This window comes from Salminus brasiliensis, chromosome 10, assembly GCF_030463535.1.
Source record: "Salminus brasiliensis chromosome 10, fSalBra1.hap2, whole genome shotgun sequence".
Classification (NCBI taxonomy): domain Eukaryota; kingdom Metazoa; phylum Chordata; class Actinopteri; order Characiformes; family Bryconidae; genus Salminus; species Salminus brasiliensis.
In genome coordinates, this window is record NC_132887.1 from 12,039,459 (window position 1) to 12,058,967 (window position 19,509).

Below are 19,509 nucleotides of genomic sequence, written 5' to 3' on the forward strand. Positions count from 1 at the left end.
CTGTATCCACCCTCAACTAAACACCACAGTTATGACAACACAAACACAACGAAAACAAAGTGCTCCAAGCAGCCCATAAAACTCCGATGCCTTCATGCTTTGGCCCAATTTTGAAATATGCTTGCTGTGATAGACTCTCCAAGAATGCAAACAGCACAGCTTTACAGTATTTGAGCCATCCAATTATGCAATACTACCCTAATATGAAGTTCTACGACCATAACTGTTCGCAACATTTGTGGTCCTCAAAGGTAAAACCTGATTTACAGGCATCACACAAAACAAAAACAAGTACCAAGTCTTTTTGTCAAGTTTGCAGTCTACTGAGGACCAAACCCATCTGTGTCCTCTCAATGTTCAAAAGCATGGTATACATGCGAGCAGAGAGGCAAGAGCAAAAGAAGAGAACCAACTCTTCACGCTGTGATGGCTAAAGCAGACCCGCTCCTCCGCTCTCAGCTCAGCCAGAAGAAAAGGAGGAGACACATCAATCAACATTAATAATGAATTTTCTGACATTTAAGAATGCTTTTCAAGCAGAAGAAGGTGCTGCCAGCAGGTATCTAAAAGGATAAATATTCAACGTCTGCAGCACCAGCTGAGACATCGTCTGGATCTTTTTGTCTACTCAGAAGCGTCTGAAAGAATCTGGCCACTGCTGGCGTAGGAGTTTTATTGATTGGCATTCTCTGTCCTGTTCTAAGAATCCTGGCGTTTCATTACTTTGCATTAAAAGCACTATTGCAGGACAGCCTGCACTCCCCTACTTTTCCACAGCCAGGGAAGAGAGTGAGTGTGTGCCGGAGGAAGGAGGGGGACTTCTTGGCTTGGCGAGAATTGCTTGTTTAGTTTGTGTTACTAAAGCAAAAGCATTCCAGAGGTTTTAAGAACTACCAGATGGTGGTGTTCGCTCTCTCTCTCCCTCTCTCCCTCCGGAGTCTGGCCTTATACAGCCATATGAGAGCAGGCGTGGAGCAGATGAGTGCTGCGACAAACTGGATGAAGAAGGATGTAAAAACGTTAGTGGCAGCAAACACAGTACGGATGCAGAACGTTGAGCTCAGTTTTCTGCCTCAAACTTCACTTGAGTCGACTAACGACGATACCTGGAATTGGCAATGGATGGCCATCTAGATGGATGACTGTCTAAAATGTGCTGTCATTGGCTTTAAAGAGAGTAGATCAGCTTCAGTATTAAAGGGTGTCTTGCCCGCTCAGCACTTTTATAATTTTGCTTCGCACAAAGTGGGAAAACATTACTAATTGAGGCCAACTGGGCTAGCCTCTAAAATGATGGCATTTTTACATTTAATATAGATGATGCCTATATTCCGCACATATGACATTTGTCCCACTTTTGTCCATAAACCTAACCTGAACAGTTGCTCAGGAACATGGAGCTTAAATAATTCCAATGTTAAGGACACAAAGCTAATAAATACATGCCTAAGTAGAATCCAGTGTAAAAACCTAAACTTTACACGTAAGTTTTGGCTATTAAGTACTGTGTATTGCAACTTTTTTTTGTTTATTTTTTTTGCAGAAACTACTGCAGACGTTATAGATATGCAAGATTTCTCCTAAACTGATGCATAATTATCCTACACGTATAAAGAGAAGAAGGAGGAGGAAGGTAACCGAAACATGGAGGGGTGTTGGGAGTTGTGATGGATAATCAGGGATCAGTCCATCAGTGTCACAAAACATTCACAACAAAAGGCTTGTTTCTGTCGGGTCAGACCAACTTAACGTTTTACCTAGGAGCACCAAGCTCTACTCATCTGACCCCTGACTACAGATGAGTCTCCATACAAGGAAGCTGTTACTGACAGACAACAATCACTATTGCAATTTATGGTTATATGCCAATGCAGGGGTTACATGCCATTTAACCCCCATATTTGCAGCTGGGCACTGCAATAGAAATAGAAACAATGCTGTTTTTTTTATTAGTAAAGGAGAAAAGAACAAAGACACCATCCCACTCTTGCTGCTGGAAAAAAATCTAATAAATGTTCATGTTATTTTTTTGTCATGATATCTCCAAAAAAAAAAAAAAGAGGTAGTGCTACAGACTACCACAATTCCAGTATCGTGACATCCCTAGCGCGATGATACCAATGCTACTTTGGGTGCTGGACAGCAGAAGCACCTGTTTGAGAAGCAGCCAGTTCAATGGGAGAAGCTTTTTCTCCCCACCCTTCTGGCATTGGGGAGGGGGTAAATAATACACAGACAGATATTCGTTTCATCCGTTACATGAAAGGGAGGGAAGAAAGCAACAGTAATGACAAGAATGCAGGTCGTAATAGTCTGCCAAGGCAACACGGCCCACAGCACCTGCTAACTGAATCAGGCTACACAACAGCTCCAAAGCTATGCCCACTGCTGGATTAGAAAGTATACAAAACAAACCTCCATCTGAAAACTTAAACACACGCTCATGATCTGGTGATTCTTACTTGGTCTATGTGGCCAGTTGTTTTGTGACAACTGGTCAGTTCTTTAAAAGGCATTAGTTTTCAACTTTGGTACACTCACATTGATTACGAAATTTAATCAGAGTTGGCAAACTAACTCCTAACGGTATCCAAAACTCCTCCAAAACTATTGCTAAAATAAACTGAGGTGGTCACTCACCTACCAAAACCATGTCGTATTCTTAGAACTACTGATGAGGCATTTATATCAGTTGACGGGATGAGAGTGTTAAACACGTTTAAACCCAAATTGAACCCAAATGAATAAAATCACTTCAAATATACTTGCTGATAAGCGCACATGACTATGTAGGAAGCTATGAGCCTGTGAAATCAACACAACTTGTGCTCGCAGTGTCAGCTGGACAAAAAGGCTTGGATTCCTCAATTATAGTACAATTCAAAAAAAGATGTACACTAAAGGCATTAGACGTTAGAGAGTGCAAGACCTGCCGGAGCCAGTAAATGAAGCAGCATGACTGACATTAAGGCTGAATACCCCACAAGCTCAATTACCCTTCAACAGGCCAATAAGAGCTGCCTCTTCGCAGCTTCAGAGCTACCCAGCTCTAGCAAGTCATGCGCAAGTCATTGGCGGCGCCCTCAATCAGCAGTCTCCGCCACGCTCACAGACGAGACAGTGTAGTCAGCGGCAGAGTCATCCATTTGGTTCAAATCAAAATAGAAAGGTGACCGTGCCCCTTTAGAAAACATCCTAACATTCTGGTCCTAACAGCCATGGGCATCACCAGCATCAATGTCCTTGGCAGATAAGGAAACAGAGTGACACTGCCAGCCATGCTGCATTCTGCTTCCTCTTTTCCATTCAGTACAATGATTTCCTTTTAAACAGAGTTTCCTCCAAAGAATTTAAACCCAAACACACAATCCTGGTCTCTCCCTTTACTCTTGCATGGTGCTAGTTTTCAACATCACACCACAGAGTGGTGCTTATAAATAGTCTCACTTTTATAACAATGCTTACTGTGACAACTTTATAACTGCCATACATTCACCCTACTCTAGTGCTGGGCGATATGACCTCATCAATATCAGTTAATCATCTGAACATTTTACCTCAATTATGTTTAATCAACAATAATAAAAGTTACTCAGCAGGCTCAGTGTTTGAGTTCTCCTCCATGTTGCTTCCATGTCGGATGCCGGACGGAGCGGAGTCACGGTTTTAAAGGGACAGTACATAAAGTGAGGAAAGTACAAATTTAAAATATGTTTAAAATGATAAAAAGGTATTTAATGGTGCTCTTATGTAGGCAGCACAGGCACCTGTTAGCTAATGCAAAGGAGCTGGGGTGGAGCATTGGTGGCAGTGCAAAAAGACATGGTGGCTTTGCATGTCTCCTCAGATAAATGTCCTTACCCTCCAATGATGTTTGTAATAGAAACAGGAGAGCGTAAAGAACATCTGAAAAGGTCTAAAGACCATTCCCCTGATGTAAAGCTTTTCAACTTTTGTCACTTCAGTGATATTTCTGTGACATTTCACACAAAGGGCCATGTGTTGAGCGATGGGGAGAAGGGAATAAGCATTCACAACAGTGAGAGTGTGAAAAAGTTAGCAATTACAAGAACCTTGGAGAAAGCCCTTGAATCCAAAGTTCATCATTACCTAGGGCATAATGGGCCCTAGTCTTAACTCAAGGTTTTGAAGGCCTGCTTTTTTAAGTGAAACTAAGTGATGACCACTGACTAGAGATGGCACTAATGTGTGTTAGTACTGGTAGAAAATGCTGTAAATCCAATCCTGTAACAAATCTTGACACACACACACACACACACACACACACACACACACACACACACACACTTTCAGCATGATAGCCTATATTCTGAAGATTACTGTAAAAGGCCTGATATTTGGCATCACCCATGTTTGCTCTGAGCAGACCCATAAGTCACAAACTGGTCATTGCACAACAAGTGTAACGGAGACCTACAAGGGTTTTGAAAACTGCATTCCAGGATATGGCACACAATATGTCCAAATGTTTGTGGACACCCCTTCTAATAAATGCATTGCTGACACAGACATGCAGATGCACACATGCACACAGTTTATCTAGTCCCTGTAGGGAAGTACGAACAATAGAATGGACTCTCTGGAGCAGATAAACATGATCCTATGGGCACCATGCCTAATACCAAGCATGGGCTAGAAGGGCATAAAGCCCTCCCCACGCATTGAGCTCTGGATCAGTGGAACTATTCTTTTTGTTATAATGGAGCTCTATCTAATACTTCTGGGACAAGTTGCATAGTGTTTAGAGTAAGGTGGGGTGATGATCATCCAATATTCTTACCTCACCAACTCTTGTCGTTAAATGCAATCAAATCCTCACAGAAAGCAGAAAGCCTTCCCTGGACAGTACAGACAGTTACTCCATCAAAAGCAGGAAAAACTATTTTTAATAAGTAACACTGAATGAGCAGGTTTGCTACTGAAGCTCTCTGAGCCCTGGGAAACTGCTACTGCATGACCAACTGATTAAAGGAATGCACCATTTCTCAAGCAAATTAATCTCGGAGTGTGAAGGACAGAGAGCCCGACCAGCGTATGGGAGCTGAGGAATGAATGGTCATTGTCCCAGTCTCACGCACAGCTGCACGAAGAATTCAGCACTCTGTCTGTCTGGAGCTGCGGCCAGTTGGACTGCTGTAAACTTCCCGTCCTTATCCAAGTGCTAAAGTGCAGCACAGCTAGCAAAAGGTGCACGCACAGGAAACCGTCAGTGATATTTCTGTCACACAGCTCATGGAAAAATTACTTTTAGGGAAAAAGGGAACACAGTTCGTAATGCACTTCTGTGGATCTTCAACAGGAGCTGTGCAGTTCATTGCAGTTGAGCAGCAAAGAGAACCTTATCATAAGGTTACAAACACCTTCAAACTGTGGAGCACAGATGTACTAAACAACCTTCTCCATCCACTGTAAGTTACCGTACGTCACTCAGGCATGCGTCAAGTCAGCCAAGAGCAATTTGTCCTGAATCGCTCAGAGGCTAAAATAGATTTATTATGGCAGAGGTAGAGGCACAGGCACGCCAAACATGGAGAAGTGCATAGATATTTTTTCTGCACCATGCTAGTGGAGGGACACATAGCATTTGCTATCAGTTCACCACCAAAGACTGCTATTGCATCCCTTTGTAAACATCTGTACAGACATTCTTATGTAGGAGCACATTTTATAAAAATAATAATAATTAAAAAAAAGCAACAACCAACATGACAACCAAAGCACAAAGGGGAATAGCAGTAAATCCACTTGTTTATATGTTACAACAGCAGTGAGAAAAACACCAAAATTAATTAAACCTTGACCAAGAATCCATGGCATCTACTGGATCAACAAGAGAGCCCACTCACCAGGGACATGTCAAGAGTACATAAGAGTGGGGCAGCTGGAAGTTACCAATCAACAGGCTCCAAAGTGTGACCTTTCACCTGAAGTTCAGCAGGTCCAGAGCACAGACACTGCCAGATATTGATTGATAGAGAGTGAATTCAACCTCTAACTGCTAGTCAGGGTCACATGGGCTAAATATGGACGTGGAAAAAGATACCAAAGTAAGCACTGTTTACAAAATAGGATTTGGAATGGTTTAAAGCAGGGGACTGCTTGAGAAAAAAAATCCTTCCAAACTGACAAGAGCAGAGTGTAAGAATGCCTGTGAAAGCCCAACACTGTCAGAAAACTCAAACAAACAAATAAATATAAATATTAACCAGGTATATTTAAAAGCAAAGTATCAGTATAAATTAATGGCTCTATGAACTCAGCCATTGGGTCAGCAACAGTCAACACTCAAACTTGAATCCCGTTTAAATCCCTTTAAGCAAAATTTGACATTTAACCATGTCCTTTTAAAAACACATATCAAAACATCCTTCTTGACACCTCAAGGTCCAGGTGTAACTATATGTGCAGTTTTATACCAAAATGAATCCAAACACAATCTCATCTTTATCTCTTGATAAATTAACCAGCCTTTTTGTATTAGTGTCTTTAAGACAGATATATGTAAATGGGCAAGGTTCATTTTAAAAGCGAATTGCACAGGTTCTGCAAAGCTGTGCAAAGGTAAATATGTAAATCTGTTACTGTGAAACAGTTCATTCAAAACTCTTTCATATAAAGACTGTATGAACTGTCCATGGTCCCATGGTCCAAGAACTACATGCACTTGAATTTGAAATTAGTATGTGCCGACAATCACGAGTGACTTGCTCACTTAACAGCTACTAAAGACGACTTGTAGAAATGTGATGCCATGAACTTCAATGTACATTAAACATAATTTCTTTCTCTGGATACAAAAAAAACAACAAAAAAAAACTCATACGCTGTACTTACTGAAGGTTTTGCAGATGTCAGACACAGCCTTGAAGACACGGTCAGAGAAGTTCACCTTGACCTTCATGTGTTTCATATTGGGCAGCTGTAGGCGCAGCAGCTTGTGCTGAGGGGTGAAAAGCAGCCGAGCGTCTGCCTGAATCCCGTATTTATCCAGGGTCCAGTGGGTCTTCAGGAGCCAGGTCTTCTTCTTCTCCCACCACAATGCATGGTCTGACCAATCCTTCTTCACATCTACACACAAACAAGACCAAAAAAAAGAAAAGAAAAAAATTCATTAGCTGCCTGGACATCCTGCCACCTACAGACATTTATCCCCATTGCAATTTTCTTTCCATCAGAACTGACATGCAAGAGCCTTCTCTAGATCTTTGTCACATACAGCTACTTCATCATTTACTTCATCATTTATAAAAGCTGTATCATAAAAAAAACCTTTAATCTTCTAAGCCCAACTTCCTCTCCACTGTGCCAGTAGTGTGTATTTTCTATGCCACACACTTCTATTTTTAACTTACTACACTAAGGTTAAGTTCACACAGCAGGTGAAGTGGCCCATATCCAATCTCACACAAAACACACATCTGATATCTGTCCGATTTACAGTCTGAATGGCCAGATCAGAATTCATTCAACTTTTATGTCAATCCAATTTGTTGATGAGAAGGGAAAATGAACAGCAGCAATGAGGAACTGTATTAATGGTGCAATAGCAAGGTAACAGACTTCAAATATTCAGGGTAATGTCTCTGTTCAAACAAAAAGGCACATATCAGTTTAGGAGAGTTCAAACAAACGCCAGATAAAGGTGACAATAAGATGATGTGTGAACAGCCTAAAAAAACACACCGGATATGGTGAGAAAATCTGATTTTGGTCACTTCAGCTGCAGTGTAAACAAAGCAAACATAGACAATTTCCATTTCCACAGACTTAATGGCCAAAACGCCTACCTTGAACCTGATTTTAGAGCAAGTAACTGACATCCAGGAAAACAAGAACAGCAAGAAAAGCCATGTTGTGGGCAATATCAAATAGCGAGGTGAACAGACACAGACAAACATCGAGACAAAGAGAGTGACAGTGAGTGACGCTGATTTATTACTGAATTAATAGGCCATTAGTATAGTGCAAAGATCTATAGCTTTAATGACAGGAGTGTGGCACTGCATTTAAGGGGGGTTTACTTTGGGCCTCTAGAGAGTTCACATCAAACACATGACATGACATCTCCAAATGTGTCTAAGCAGGGGCATGGGCGGGGGCGGTTGCATTTATGGGGCTGGGCTGAGCAGAGAAGAGAAGACACACAAAGCATGTGGGAGGCATTTGGGGAGAAATCAGAGGGGGGTTGAGCTGGGGGAATGTTTTGAGTGCAAGAAGAAGTGTTGCTCGCGTGACACTGTGTGCAGATCAGGTTCAAGCCTTCCCCTTTGTTCCAGAGGCTGAGTGTAATGTCAGAATGCAAAGACGTGGCACCTAAAACCTGTTTCTCTCCCCACAGCTGTGGGCCAACAATAAGGGAACAAGGCTGTGTGCCTGTGGAACACAGCAGTGTCCCCTTTGAACACCCTCAGAGGGAAGATGAAATCCACGGAGATTAGGGGAGCCCAGAAGCAGCTGGCTTAAAGATTATCTGCTCACTCTTCCTTTCTTGTAGAGGCCAAGGCTGATGCTTCTGCCGATCTTCAGCTCCGAGATCCGTAATGAAAGAAGGCCCGCCCCTTTAGAGCTGCTTTTAGCGATTACCATTAGTTATCTTTAAATTAACCTATCCAAAAATGAACCCATCAAGTAAATTGTCCATTATAGTTCATCTCCCTTCAGCAACACAATCAAACCTCCACAACCAGACAAAAAGCAGAAGGCCATCACCCAAAACACTTCCTGTAGGGTCGGAATGTGAGTCATATGCAGATTATAAAGCATTACGTTGTGCTTTTTATAGTAAACTATGAGTCTTCAAAAAACATTTTCCATAAAGTACATCACTGACAACTAACAGACACTGCTGACCAATCACATCAACCCTGCCTTCTTTTCCTGCAGTGCTGAGTCATGGGTAGAATAAAGGTGCATAAAGATTTCTACCATAATAAGTAAAACAGACCCTCCAGCATTAATATCAAAAATCTAATCGGAGAGTGCTGCAGACATCTGGAAAAGAACAGGCATATGCTGAACTGTAAAATGAATTACCATTCTAAATGAGCTAACAAAACTATCTGGTGGCGAAGTAAACCTGATATGGTCCTCAGTAAGTGAATGGAAGGGGGAAGCAGCGGATGTTCCCGCTCCAACAGTGATGTCAGTACTCAGGCATGCTTCCAGGCCGGCAAAGGGACTAGTACTTCCCTAGGCAGTGTCCAGTTTCCATCCCCCTCTCCGGTCCTGCCTCTTCTCTCTCCTCTACTCCCCTGCTGTCTACTTCCCAGTTCCACTGCTCTTCAAGCTACCAGCTACTGACTCAAACACACTGACTCAGAGTTTCTGCTCCATGCTGCTGGCATTCCAACCTTTCTACTTCAGGCTCACTAAACCACACTGTTTCCATTTAAACTACAGCCTCTTATTCTTTAGGCAGTCTGTGGTGGCAGAAACTGCTCGCTTCTTTTAAAAACCCATACGGCGCTGGCAATAACCGCATGTAGCTGAGCTTGTAGGAAAAATCAATTAAAGGTTAATTGGAGATCACCCCTGGAAAATGGAATTATCTATAGGACGATTCAGAGCGGGCAGCACCGCAAAGAGTGAAGCGCAGTAGAGATCATTAGAAGCATGATGTGGTTTGTGTTCTCCAACCACCAGCTTATACGTACTGTGACTTCATGTCTCCCTGAGCCAATTCAGACAAGTGGGGCAGCTACATTTTGGCTACAGAAGCTCCCCAGACACTACCCATCATCTCAGCTTACTGTAAATACCCTACACAGCGCCGCTACGCCATGTCAATCAAATGAGTGGCGCCATGCGTCCAGTGCTCCAAGAAAACCTCCCATCTGCAAGATGGTATCGTCCCAGGAGGATAGAACACTTCCCCATGGACCTTAAGGCTGGTCTTTGAGCTTTGTGGAGGAAAGTCAGGGTTCAATTTATGTAATATAAAACAATTACTTGTCTTTGCTTAAATCTGATTTGTCTGACTAGATAGTTCACTTTTGTGTGAATAAGTGATCCATAGTTGTCTCTAATGTGAACCTAACTATGCTCTAAAAAAAGCCTGAACTTTGCATGAACTCAGATCTGACTATTCTTATTAATCATATATATATATATATATATATATATATATATATATATATATATATATATATATATATATCCAATCTAAAACCATGTATTAAGATGGGCCAGATTTGATTTGAAAAGATCAGATTTGTGTTTGTACAGCTCTGAAAACATCAGATTGAGACCCAGTCCACATGTATTTGAGTATTTTTTGTTTTAGTGTTGTCGTGTATCCTTTATGAAAATATATACTGGAAATATGGAAATGGTATTTAGCGTGTGCTTACACTAAAAAGACCATTTCAGCAATGATCATTATGGGTGGGCCATGATTTTATCCATTGGAAATGGACTGGCTTGTAAAGACTGGCATTCCAAATACAAAGGAGTAAAAACCAGATGCTAATCTACAACAAAAATGTGGAAGACCAATTTGCCTCCTGCAGCCCAAGTCCTGGAGGAAGAGGCAGAACTCTTGGCACTACTGGGTACATAAGGGGGAGAAGGTGGAGAGGCCTGTATGTGCAGCTGGGAATGGAGGTGATGACTGGCATTTTCACTCGATTAAAGGTAATTATAGGTGATGTTCCCTGCTCTCTGGGCTGTTTATCTGTGATGTAGCCAAAAATCAGAAACTAATGAGAAGCAGGCAAAAGGCACTACACTTTTATCAAACACTTTAAAGAAAAGAAAAATAGTCTCTTTGGAATGACATAACCTGGCAAATTGTACTTAGTATGATTAAGGACATCAATTAACAAGTTTGGTTCAATCCTGTTTTAATTTCAGGCTGACTTGTGAGTTGAGATGCATGCCCATGAAGAAAAGTATTTACAAATCTGACCTAAAATCTTAAATTATCTTCAAAATCATCCATCATTAATGGTGCAATCATGAAACAAAATCTTCATCTGCGATTAACATGTTATATTTAGCCCCCTATAAGAATAAACAATGCCCTGAGAATTAATGGTTGTCCTGGTTGTGCTGTTGGGAACTTCAGTTTATTCAAGACAAGAGAGGCACATGTACGCATTCAGTATGGGTCTCATCTCTACACAGCATCAAAGTACATCATGAACTGATATACTACTACTACCACCACCACCACCACCACCACACGTCCATATGTTATCTGGCCAAACCCTTGGCTGAACTTGGCTAACAATGGAGAACAGCTGTGGCATGCAAAGAATAAAAAATAAAAACAGCTCCTTCAGCACCTGAACTCCCAAAACTGTGCAAGAGAACAACCAACCAGTCTTTACCAGCATGTTGAGCTGCAGAACACAAACACACAAACTACATAAACCCATTCATGATTGAGTCCCCACATCTCTTGAAATATTCCCCATCGGTCTCCACCCCCAATCCCCACTCTAAGATGTGCACTGAGGAGGGGGTAGTCCAACGGTCATCTATCAAACAGCCAGAATAAAAGCTTGTAATTCAATCTGCTGCAGGCCAATGGTCTCTCCCGGGCTAAAAATACAGGCCAACAGGGAATGACGTAATGCTATAGCTAAATGAAAGCAAGGACTAAGTAATTGGGTGCATTTGATGCAGAGCTGCTGCTGCAGAATAGAAGGGAGATTTTATGACCTCTGCAGCCACGTGGTAAGCAGAGTCTTCTCCAAGCGATATATCTGGCCATTCATTATATCTTGCTTTGCTTTTCCATTAATGAGTCATATCAATTCATAAGCATTTACCATCAAAGCACAGCTCATAGCATAGCTCATCTACAGAAGCTCCAGTGCTCCATCCATTGGACCAGCAGGACCTATCAAATAAGGGCAAAAATAAAATACAGTTCTACTGAAATCAAATTAGACAGTGAGAAACAATGGGATAAGGAATTGTGGTAGTGGATTTACATTCGCAGGGGAGATCCACTAAACCACAGAGGCAAACGCCAAAGCTGCCAGATTTTTATTCCTTTAGTATGTATAAATGTGTGAGATGCAGTAGTAAAAAAACATGAATAAAAGGAAATGACTTTCCTTGGAAAATTATTCTCTATTGTTTTCCCAACAAACACAGCCACCATGTTCACTGAACCCTTGGAGGCCGAGAGGCGCTCAGTGGTGGATACTGAACTGATTAGGCTTCCTCCCTTCTGCCAGCGCACCAGTGTCTCCTCACTGTTTACACTAGGACACAGCGTGTTTATGAAGGCCAGGCTGTGGAGGAGGGGCTACTGCTCAGCACCAAGGAATACTGCATGGACCTAAACCTCCTAACCAGAGGCAGTTAGGAGGCCACCTAGCAGACAATGGCCTCCTGCAAACAGTGGCTTTAAGGAGATGTTTGTGCAGCTGACCGTTTCAAGGGTCCCATCAAAGCGTACAAAGGACTTAAGTGTTTGAAGTAGTTAGCAGCAGCAGTAGCAGTTAGAAAGTCAACTAACTGAAATGCTGATTATTGATTAGCTACTGAGAAATCAACTAGAAGCATCGCAGATCCACTTTAGTTCAGACGACTTCCCAAATGCATGCTGACTTGCCTGGAATAAGTATTGACCTGTGCTACTTATAAGATCAGATCAATGGTGAACATGACAAACAAGGCCAGAATTAGGATTAAATGCACAGAGAAGCAGCTGCACTACTTCAAAGTAATGTTTTTATACAGATTCAATCCTAATGAATTTTTACTGCTTGTGTGAGGGCATCAATCATAAACACACAACCACATGAATAGGAGGTTAGAGGTAGGCATTAGCTGATAAAACAAGCAGGTCAGTTACACTGTGTGGTTGCATTTCCATAGCTGTAGTAGTGTTTTGATGGAAAATAGAGACAAGCACATTTTGAAAGGCTAGTATTCCCTTCACTGTCTGTGTGAATGAACATAGCATGTGGTACAAGCTTTATCACACTGAGGTAAAGGGTCAGGTAAATATTGACAGACTAGTTGGCGTCAAGGTAGCTTTGCGTGTTGTCAGACGATTAGTTATGCACGGAATCAACTACACGTGATGGTCAATACGCTGACAGACAGCGTCAGCCCTGCATTCTTTGTCACGCAACATAATGACATCAGTGGTGCTATCTGATACATGCATGGGCAAAGAAAATAAAACACCACAAGCAAAGGAAAAAGCAAGGGAAACTACAAGCTATCTGTCTTACTATAAATGTGCACAATCGGAAGGGCACCTAGCACCTGCTCCCACAACTGGACGACTAGACAAAATAAATAATTTAATAAAACCCTTATGTCAGTGATTTAAACGGGTCCGTTTTGATCTCTTGGTACATTGTGAATCTCACCCTTTACGTCTTGAATATCTGTAACATTAGGCAGTAGAATCTGAAACAAACTAACAGAGTCCCAAGACCTGCCAAGCAACTAGGCCACAAGAGTTACTGCTGTTGCTTTAGAATAGCTAAAACTTTCCAGATACAAGTCAAATTACCTGCCCCTGGCTACACAAAGCTAAAAAAAGAGAATTGGATCTCTCATGAGAGTCTTTGACTCCCCGGGCCAAAACATCAGCAGATTTTCAGAAGATCAAGTTCCATCTCCTCCACATGCAAGCCATCCTAGCATACGTTTAGTCCTAAACACAAAGCTATATTCTCCACTGAGAGCTTCAATCTGAGAAGGTCGTGAACTACTTTAAAACTCTGACAATGCAAGCAGTTCTCTGTAGTCAGCTCATTACCAACAGCCCCTCTGACAGAGAGGTGAGTGTATAATGCATCTTAACATTAATTTTTCATTTTCTAGCAAAAGCCAAAATCAATTTCTCAAATGTTCATCTTGAAAATGAACCAAACATAGCAACATGGCTCTGAAAAACAAGATCATGATTCTCAAATGAATCCCAAGCCTTCCTCTTTCTTAAGGACATGTGATGAAGGATAAAATGAAGGGTGGGGGGTATCATGGTCATCTAGTGAGCAGACTTGATCAATAATGGTCCCTCTGATCTTGTTTTCAGACACTCAAACCTCCCTGAGGGTGCATGCAATGATACCCTTAACCTGATCAAGCAGGACCAAAAACAGAACACACACCAGGGGGAAGAACACTGCCTCTGGTTAAGCAAGCTGGAAGCTCTTCTGGAGGTACAGTGCAGACTCAGACTCCACATGCAGCAGCCTGGAGATTAGCCAGGGAGCCAAGTGGATCATGTGAGATTGGCCACCCCAAAACCAGTTGAGTCGGCATGGCTTTCCCAGATACTGGTCCCCAGTTGAAGTTCATGGACATTGCTACCAGAGAGCTCTGCAGGGATAAGCTGATGATGAGCCGGAGCCCACCCAACAGTTTTACCTCAAGTTCTCATTGAACATATTTCATGGCTTCTAAATTTTCTTTCTACAAAATAAACAACTGATCAATATGGACAGATGAGACCATAAAAGTGCCAAGTTAGTCCACACATTAGTGTATAGCAGAACACAGACACACTTTATGGTAAGATTAGACTACAGCAGACTTTACTTTTGTGTCTGCTTTGATAGATTACAGTAACATTACACTTTATAAGATGCACCCAACAAAACATCACTGGATCACAATGGGCACTTTCAATCAGTGGCACATCCTTGCCCATATGCTACTGCAAATTCACTTAACTTTTCCAACTTAGAAGTAGTTGTGCCAATTTCTATTATAGAGAATATAAGTATAGATATGTATATATGGATATATGTATTACAGATGTCCACCTGTAAAAAGGCTAAAGGTAAAACAAGGATAGCTTCTACAACAGGATAATGATCCAAATTTTGGAATGGCCCTCACAGTAGAGCTGGGCGATATGACGATATTTTATTGCATTGTGATAAATTGTTACAATATGTTTTTCTAAGCATGTCAAGGATACAGTTAGTGCTTAATAAACACAACCAGTTGCATGTTTCATTACAAATAGTCGTATTAGTGTTTTTAGTCTGTGATTAATATGTCTTTACATATTGAATAAAAAAAAGAAGAAAAATAAATAAATAAATAATTAAAAAAGTCTTATTGTGATATAGTATTTTTACCATATCGCCCAGCCTGACACTGATATTAAACAAGCCTTGCAGCCAGACGACAAGGAATATCTCAGAAAGATGGGGAAAAATTTCCAACATCAAGTAACGAAAGATTTTAGCTGCTACAAAAAGCATTTACCAAGCAAATTCAACAATCCTGAAAACAAACCTTTTCAGTGTAGGGCTACAGTCTTAGAATTGCATTACTGATGTTATCATGGACAGAGATAGCCTAAAAAGGTAGAACAGATAGACATCACTACAAATTTTTTCCATTGAGATTCGTATGCCTTTCTTAATGGAGGGTGAGGAGTATAGGTACAATTTCCATTCTGGGTGGAGACATTCAACAAGGGAGTCATGCTAACTGTGGGAGCAGCGAAGATAAAGGCTGTGACAGGGCTGTCATTTTAAAGCTCCGATTGGCTGTTACTTTGCCACACCTACACATTTTAGATCTGTCTGTTTTAATCTGCCACTATTTTAAGCCTCCACCTTGAAAAAAAAATGGTGAGAAGAAAAGCACATTTATTGACAATAATTAGTAGGGAAATTAAGTCCAAGAAATCTCAGCCATCGTAGGAATGTAAAGCTCTTCCACATATCTGCTCTTGAATTTTAGCCCATGATTTGTATTGTAATAAGGCGCAAAGACAGCAGCCATGTTTTTGTTTTTTACAGGCCGAGGGGTAAGGCCGAGCCACAGCGCGGCAGGAAAACGCTAAATCACAGCCGGATTTGATCAGTGCAACAGGAAAGCTCTGCAGTGGGAAGGGCTCCTACTCAGCCTAACTACTTCCTGTAGAACAGATTAGAGCATCCTGAAGACAGTACAGCAGTATAACTCTGCCATATACATCACTTTACAGAATCACAGCATGGACGCCACAGGGACAACGGCAAAAACGCATAACCTGCGTGCACATTAAAGCAATAGGTCATTCTGGAATTTTAACATGAAGTAGAACATGAACATGGGAAATTGAATCACATCCTTCTCGCAACACAGTTTCATACCCCCTACTTCCAGTTTCCCCTCACTATCGTCATCATCGGTAATGATCCCTGCTAAAACAAGAGGGAATTCTAGGCAGGCACACAGGCTCTAAAAAACCCTAATGCATAAAATGCCAAGAAGGAGAAGAAAAAAAAAATTACACAGGAACTGTTGCATCCTGAGTTAAATGACGTCCGTTTCCTTGAAAGCCCCTGCTCCATTGTCAACAGTGGGCCATCTTCCCCCCACTACAACGTTTCAGTGATATCAGCAGGCTGTACAGAATTACTCCCAGGCAAGCTAAGCTATTCAGCAGCTGGAGTTCTTCTTATCGTTATTTGTGCTTAACTGCTGCCATGTTCGCCCTAAAGACTAGGTTATATTCCTAGTCAGATCTTTAAAGGTAACAATTACACAACGTTTGGGAAAAATACTACTCAGGCCTAAAAAAGGAGTAATTCACCACAAGCCAAAAACTGAAGCCTGAGCAGGCAGCAGAAAATACTGCGATGACGGCAGTGTCCAGGGAACATGCCAAACTCTGGAAGTCATTTCCTGTTCAACAGAAGACTTTTATGGAATTCTATTAGACCATCCCACGTCACAAGATGGGGGCCCAACCCCCAACCCCTCTCCCTTAGCTTTTCCAATAGCTCTCTTTCTAGAACACAACGGGATACCAGATTAACCCACTCCAAAACATTCCCATTAACTGTCTTTATTCCTAATTAAAGCACAGAAACAAGACTCAAAAAACAGACTTTAATAAATGCTTACCTTTTCCTGTTCTTTTTCTGAGGTCATTCCGATTGCTCCATTATTTCACAAAAGAGTGCACTTTTCTAACTCTAATCAAGTGCAGGGGAACTAGGACAGTTGCCCCACACAATCTGGTTCCCTCATGATTATGCATTCTTTCCCGTCCCAAAAGAGGAGACTGTGTTCACTCAATGACAGACACAGTGCAGATTCAGACACTAATACATATTCACATCGAGTGAACACAGCGTCTTTACAAAATGTGCCCAGCTCAATTTAATGATGTCTCAGTTCTGGATTACTGGGGTTTTAGCTGCATCGAGTTCTGTGAGACAAAGCGGATCTTGTCTCAAGAGAGAACGACGGAAGTTTTAAATCATTGGGCAAAGCAGGGCTGAGCAATACGCTAAAAATATATATGATATGATATTTACAGACATGCTCATTTTATCAAATTTTACAGCCTCTCAATATTTTCACAATATTTTGACAAGCAGACAAAGGCACCAGTCCAAACATTATCACATACTTAGTCCAGTGATTTTATTAAAAATTAAATGCACTCACCCAGAAGTGTTAAAAAAAAACAATTAAAAAATAAATAAATAAATAAATAAATAAAAACACATAGCACATAGCATATTAACATAACACACCATCACATTCTGGTAAAATATTGTCATACTGCCCACCTCACGGCCAAACTCACATCGAGTCTGCATATCACAGACAAAGACTACCGACAGGCTACATACTGTGGCAGAATGACCGAAGCTGAAGATGGAAATGTTGGAAACTACACATGGTGCTGTAAGTGATTGAGGTTTCTGATCATTAACCGCTCTCTCCTGAAAAGATCTGGCGGAAATGACCACCATGATCAATAAAGCTCTTTCCTGGCGTTCACATTTTAATCCATTAAGACTTTTTAATCCATTAAGACCAGCACAAGATACAGAAAAGAACACTCAAATATTTTCCAAATATCTTCTGATGCTGTAATACTATGTTTACATTGATAATCTGTGCTGTCTTAGTACTAATCCTCTATGCCTAAAAAAATGTCAAAGTAGTCACAGGTTGGACCGTTTCGTTCTTCCAAAGGAACCTTACATAGTGTATTTCTACCAGTGTGGCAACAGGGACATTGCTATTTCATGAAACTGATGTTATCATGGACATAATTTCCTTTTACATATAAGAGGGTCAACTGCGGTATGTTGACAGGGCAATACACTGCGGTCTAGGAAAGCTTTTCACAGCTTGAAGCCCAAGCCGAGTGTGTCAGTGGGACAAGGACACGTCAGGACAGACAGACGACATGTGTGCCATAGGAATGTGCTTCTACATGTGCATCTTCAAAAGCTGGCAGGCGGCACCAGCCTTTGAAAGCAATCTCGCAAGGGCACGAAGAGACCCATAACAAAAGAAAGTCATCCGACACGTGTCATCTGACCACTGTCCCCCAATCACAGAGTCCTGAGCAACACGTGACCGCAATCACTTGAGAACAATTTAGAGGTGCCTGTTCTTATATGTGCAATGTCACAGAGGGGGAAGGGAGAGATTACAACAAGGTCAGGAGCTAAAAGCTTGGGGAACACACAAAGGACTTTCCACCACAAACTAGCTTACTAAATCATAAGAGCCTTATTGGGTCAATGAACCCTCTTATGCGTGACCATTGCGTCCTTGCTCTGAAACTGCTCATTTCCTCACAGGCACTGTGTGACCTCTATAACAGGCAGAAGAAACCTTTTAAGTTATTCATTTTTACCCCAATTCTTCAACATCCCAACATCTCATCAAAGCTAAATGTGTTTTCTGGTCACTGGAGCAAAACTATGTGCACAAGATTTCACTCATAAATGCCCTTTCCACATTTCTTAACAACTGTGTGAGAATATCAACAACCACCAGTCAAGATATGACGTGGCTAAGAACAGTATCTTATCATGGTTTGGCATCAAACGTGTCACGTCAATAGAACAACGTCCCAGTGCCTTTTTGTACTTTTTGTCCAAGTGAAATGAAAGCAGTGGGGAGGGAAATAAAGCTTTTACTCTGAGCTGCCGCTGATTCGGCAGCAGTGGGGCATGGAGTGTAACACACTTTTTTTTTTTCTTTATACAGTCAAGCACTTACACGTTACATGAGCCTCCACTCAAGGGTTAATAATTGCCAGTCAGAAATAGCGTCCTTCATGCAAAACCGTACTGGGGGGTTGGTTCACAAGTTCAAGGAAAGGACCCATGACTGACGAGGCACGTACAGAAGCTATCTAGAAGGCTATAATACATGCTGAACTATGGACCAGTTTAACTGTAAGTAAAGGTTTTCTCTGGCCAAACCTAAGACAGAGTAAAGCTTAATATCAAGGTCAAAGTGTGTTTCACCAAACAATAGGGAAGACAGAGTCCACAGCTGAAAGACTGACAACACACTAATGTGTCTGAAAATATGTAACCGTCCCAGAAATAAAGCACTCAGTATTCATAATAACCTTCACAATATCTAAAAGGCATCGTTACTGTTTCTAGTTCTGTTTGGGATTTGTTTCTGTTCGGTTGGTATCTTCGTTTCCTTTATACAACATTAACATGTTCTACAATATCTAAAAGGCACCGTTACTGTTTCTAGTTCTGTTTGGGATTTGTTTCTGTTCGGTTGGTATCT

General features: G+C 41.4%; 1 protein-coding gene across 4 annotated transcripts in view; it reads right to left on the reverse strand.

The window, feature by feature from the left end:
• fermt2 (FERM domain containing kindlin 2) overlaps positions 1-19,509 on the reverse strand; it is a 41,477-nt gene that overhangs the window by 19,099 nt on the left and 2,869 nt on the right. For all 4 annotated transcript variants that reach the window (XM_072689226.1, XM_072689225.1, XM_072689224.1 and 1 more), the window contains exon 3: positions 6,856-7,089. In XM_072689226.1, the coding sequence (XP_072545327.1) occupies positions 6,856-7,089 (234 nt within the window). The remainder of the gene's footprint in view (positions 1-6,855; positions 7,090-19,509) is intronic.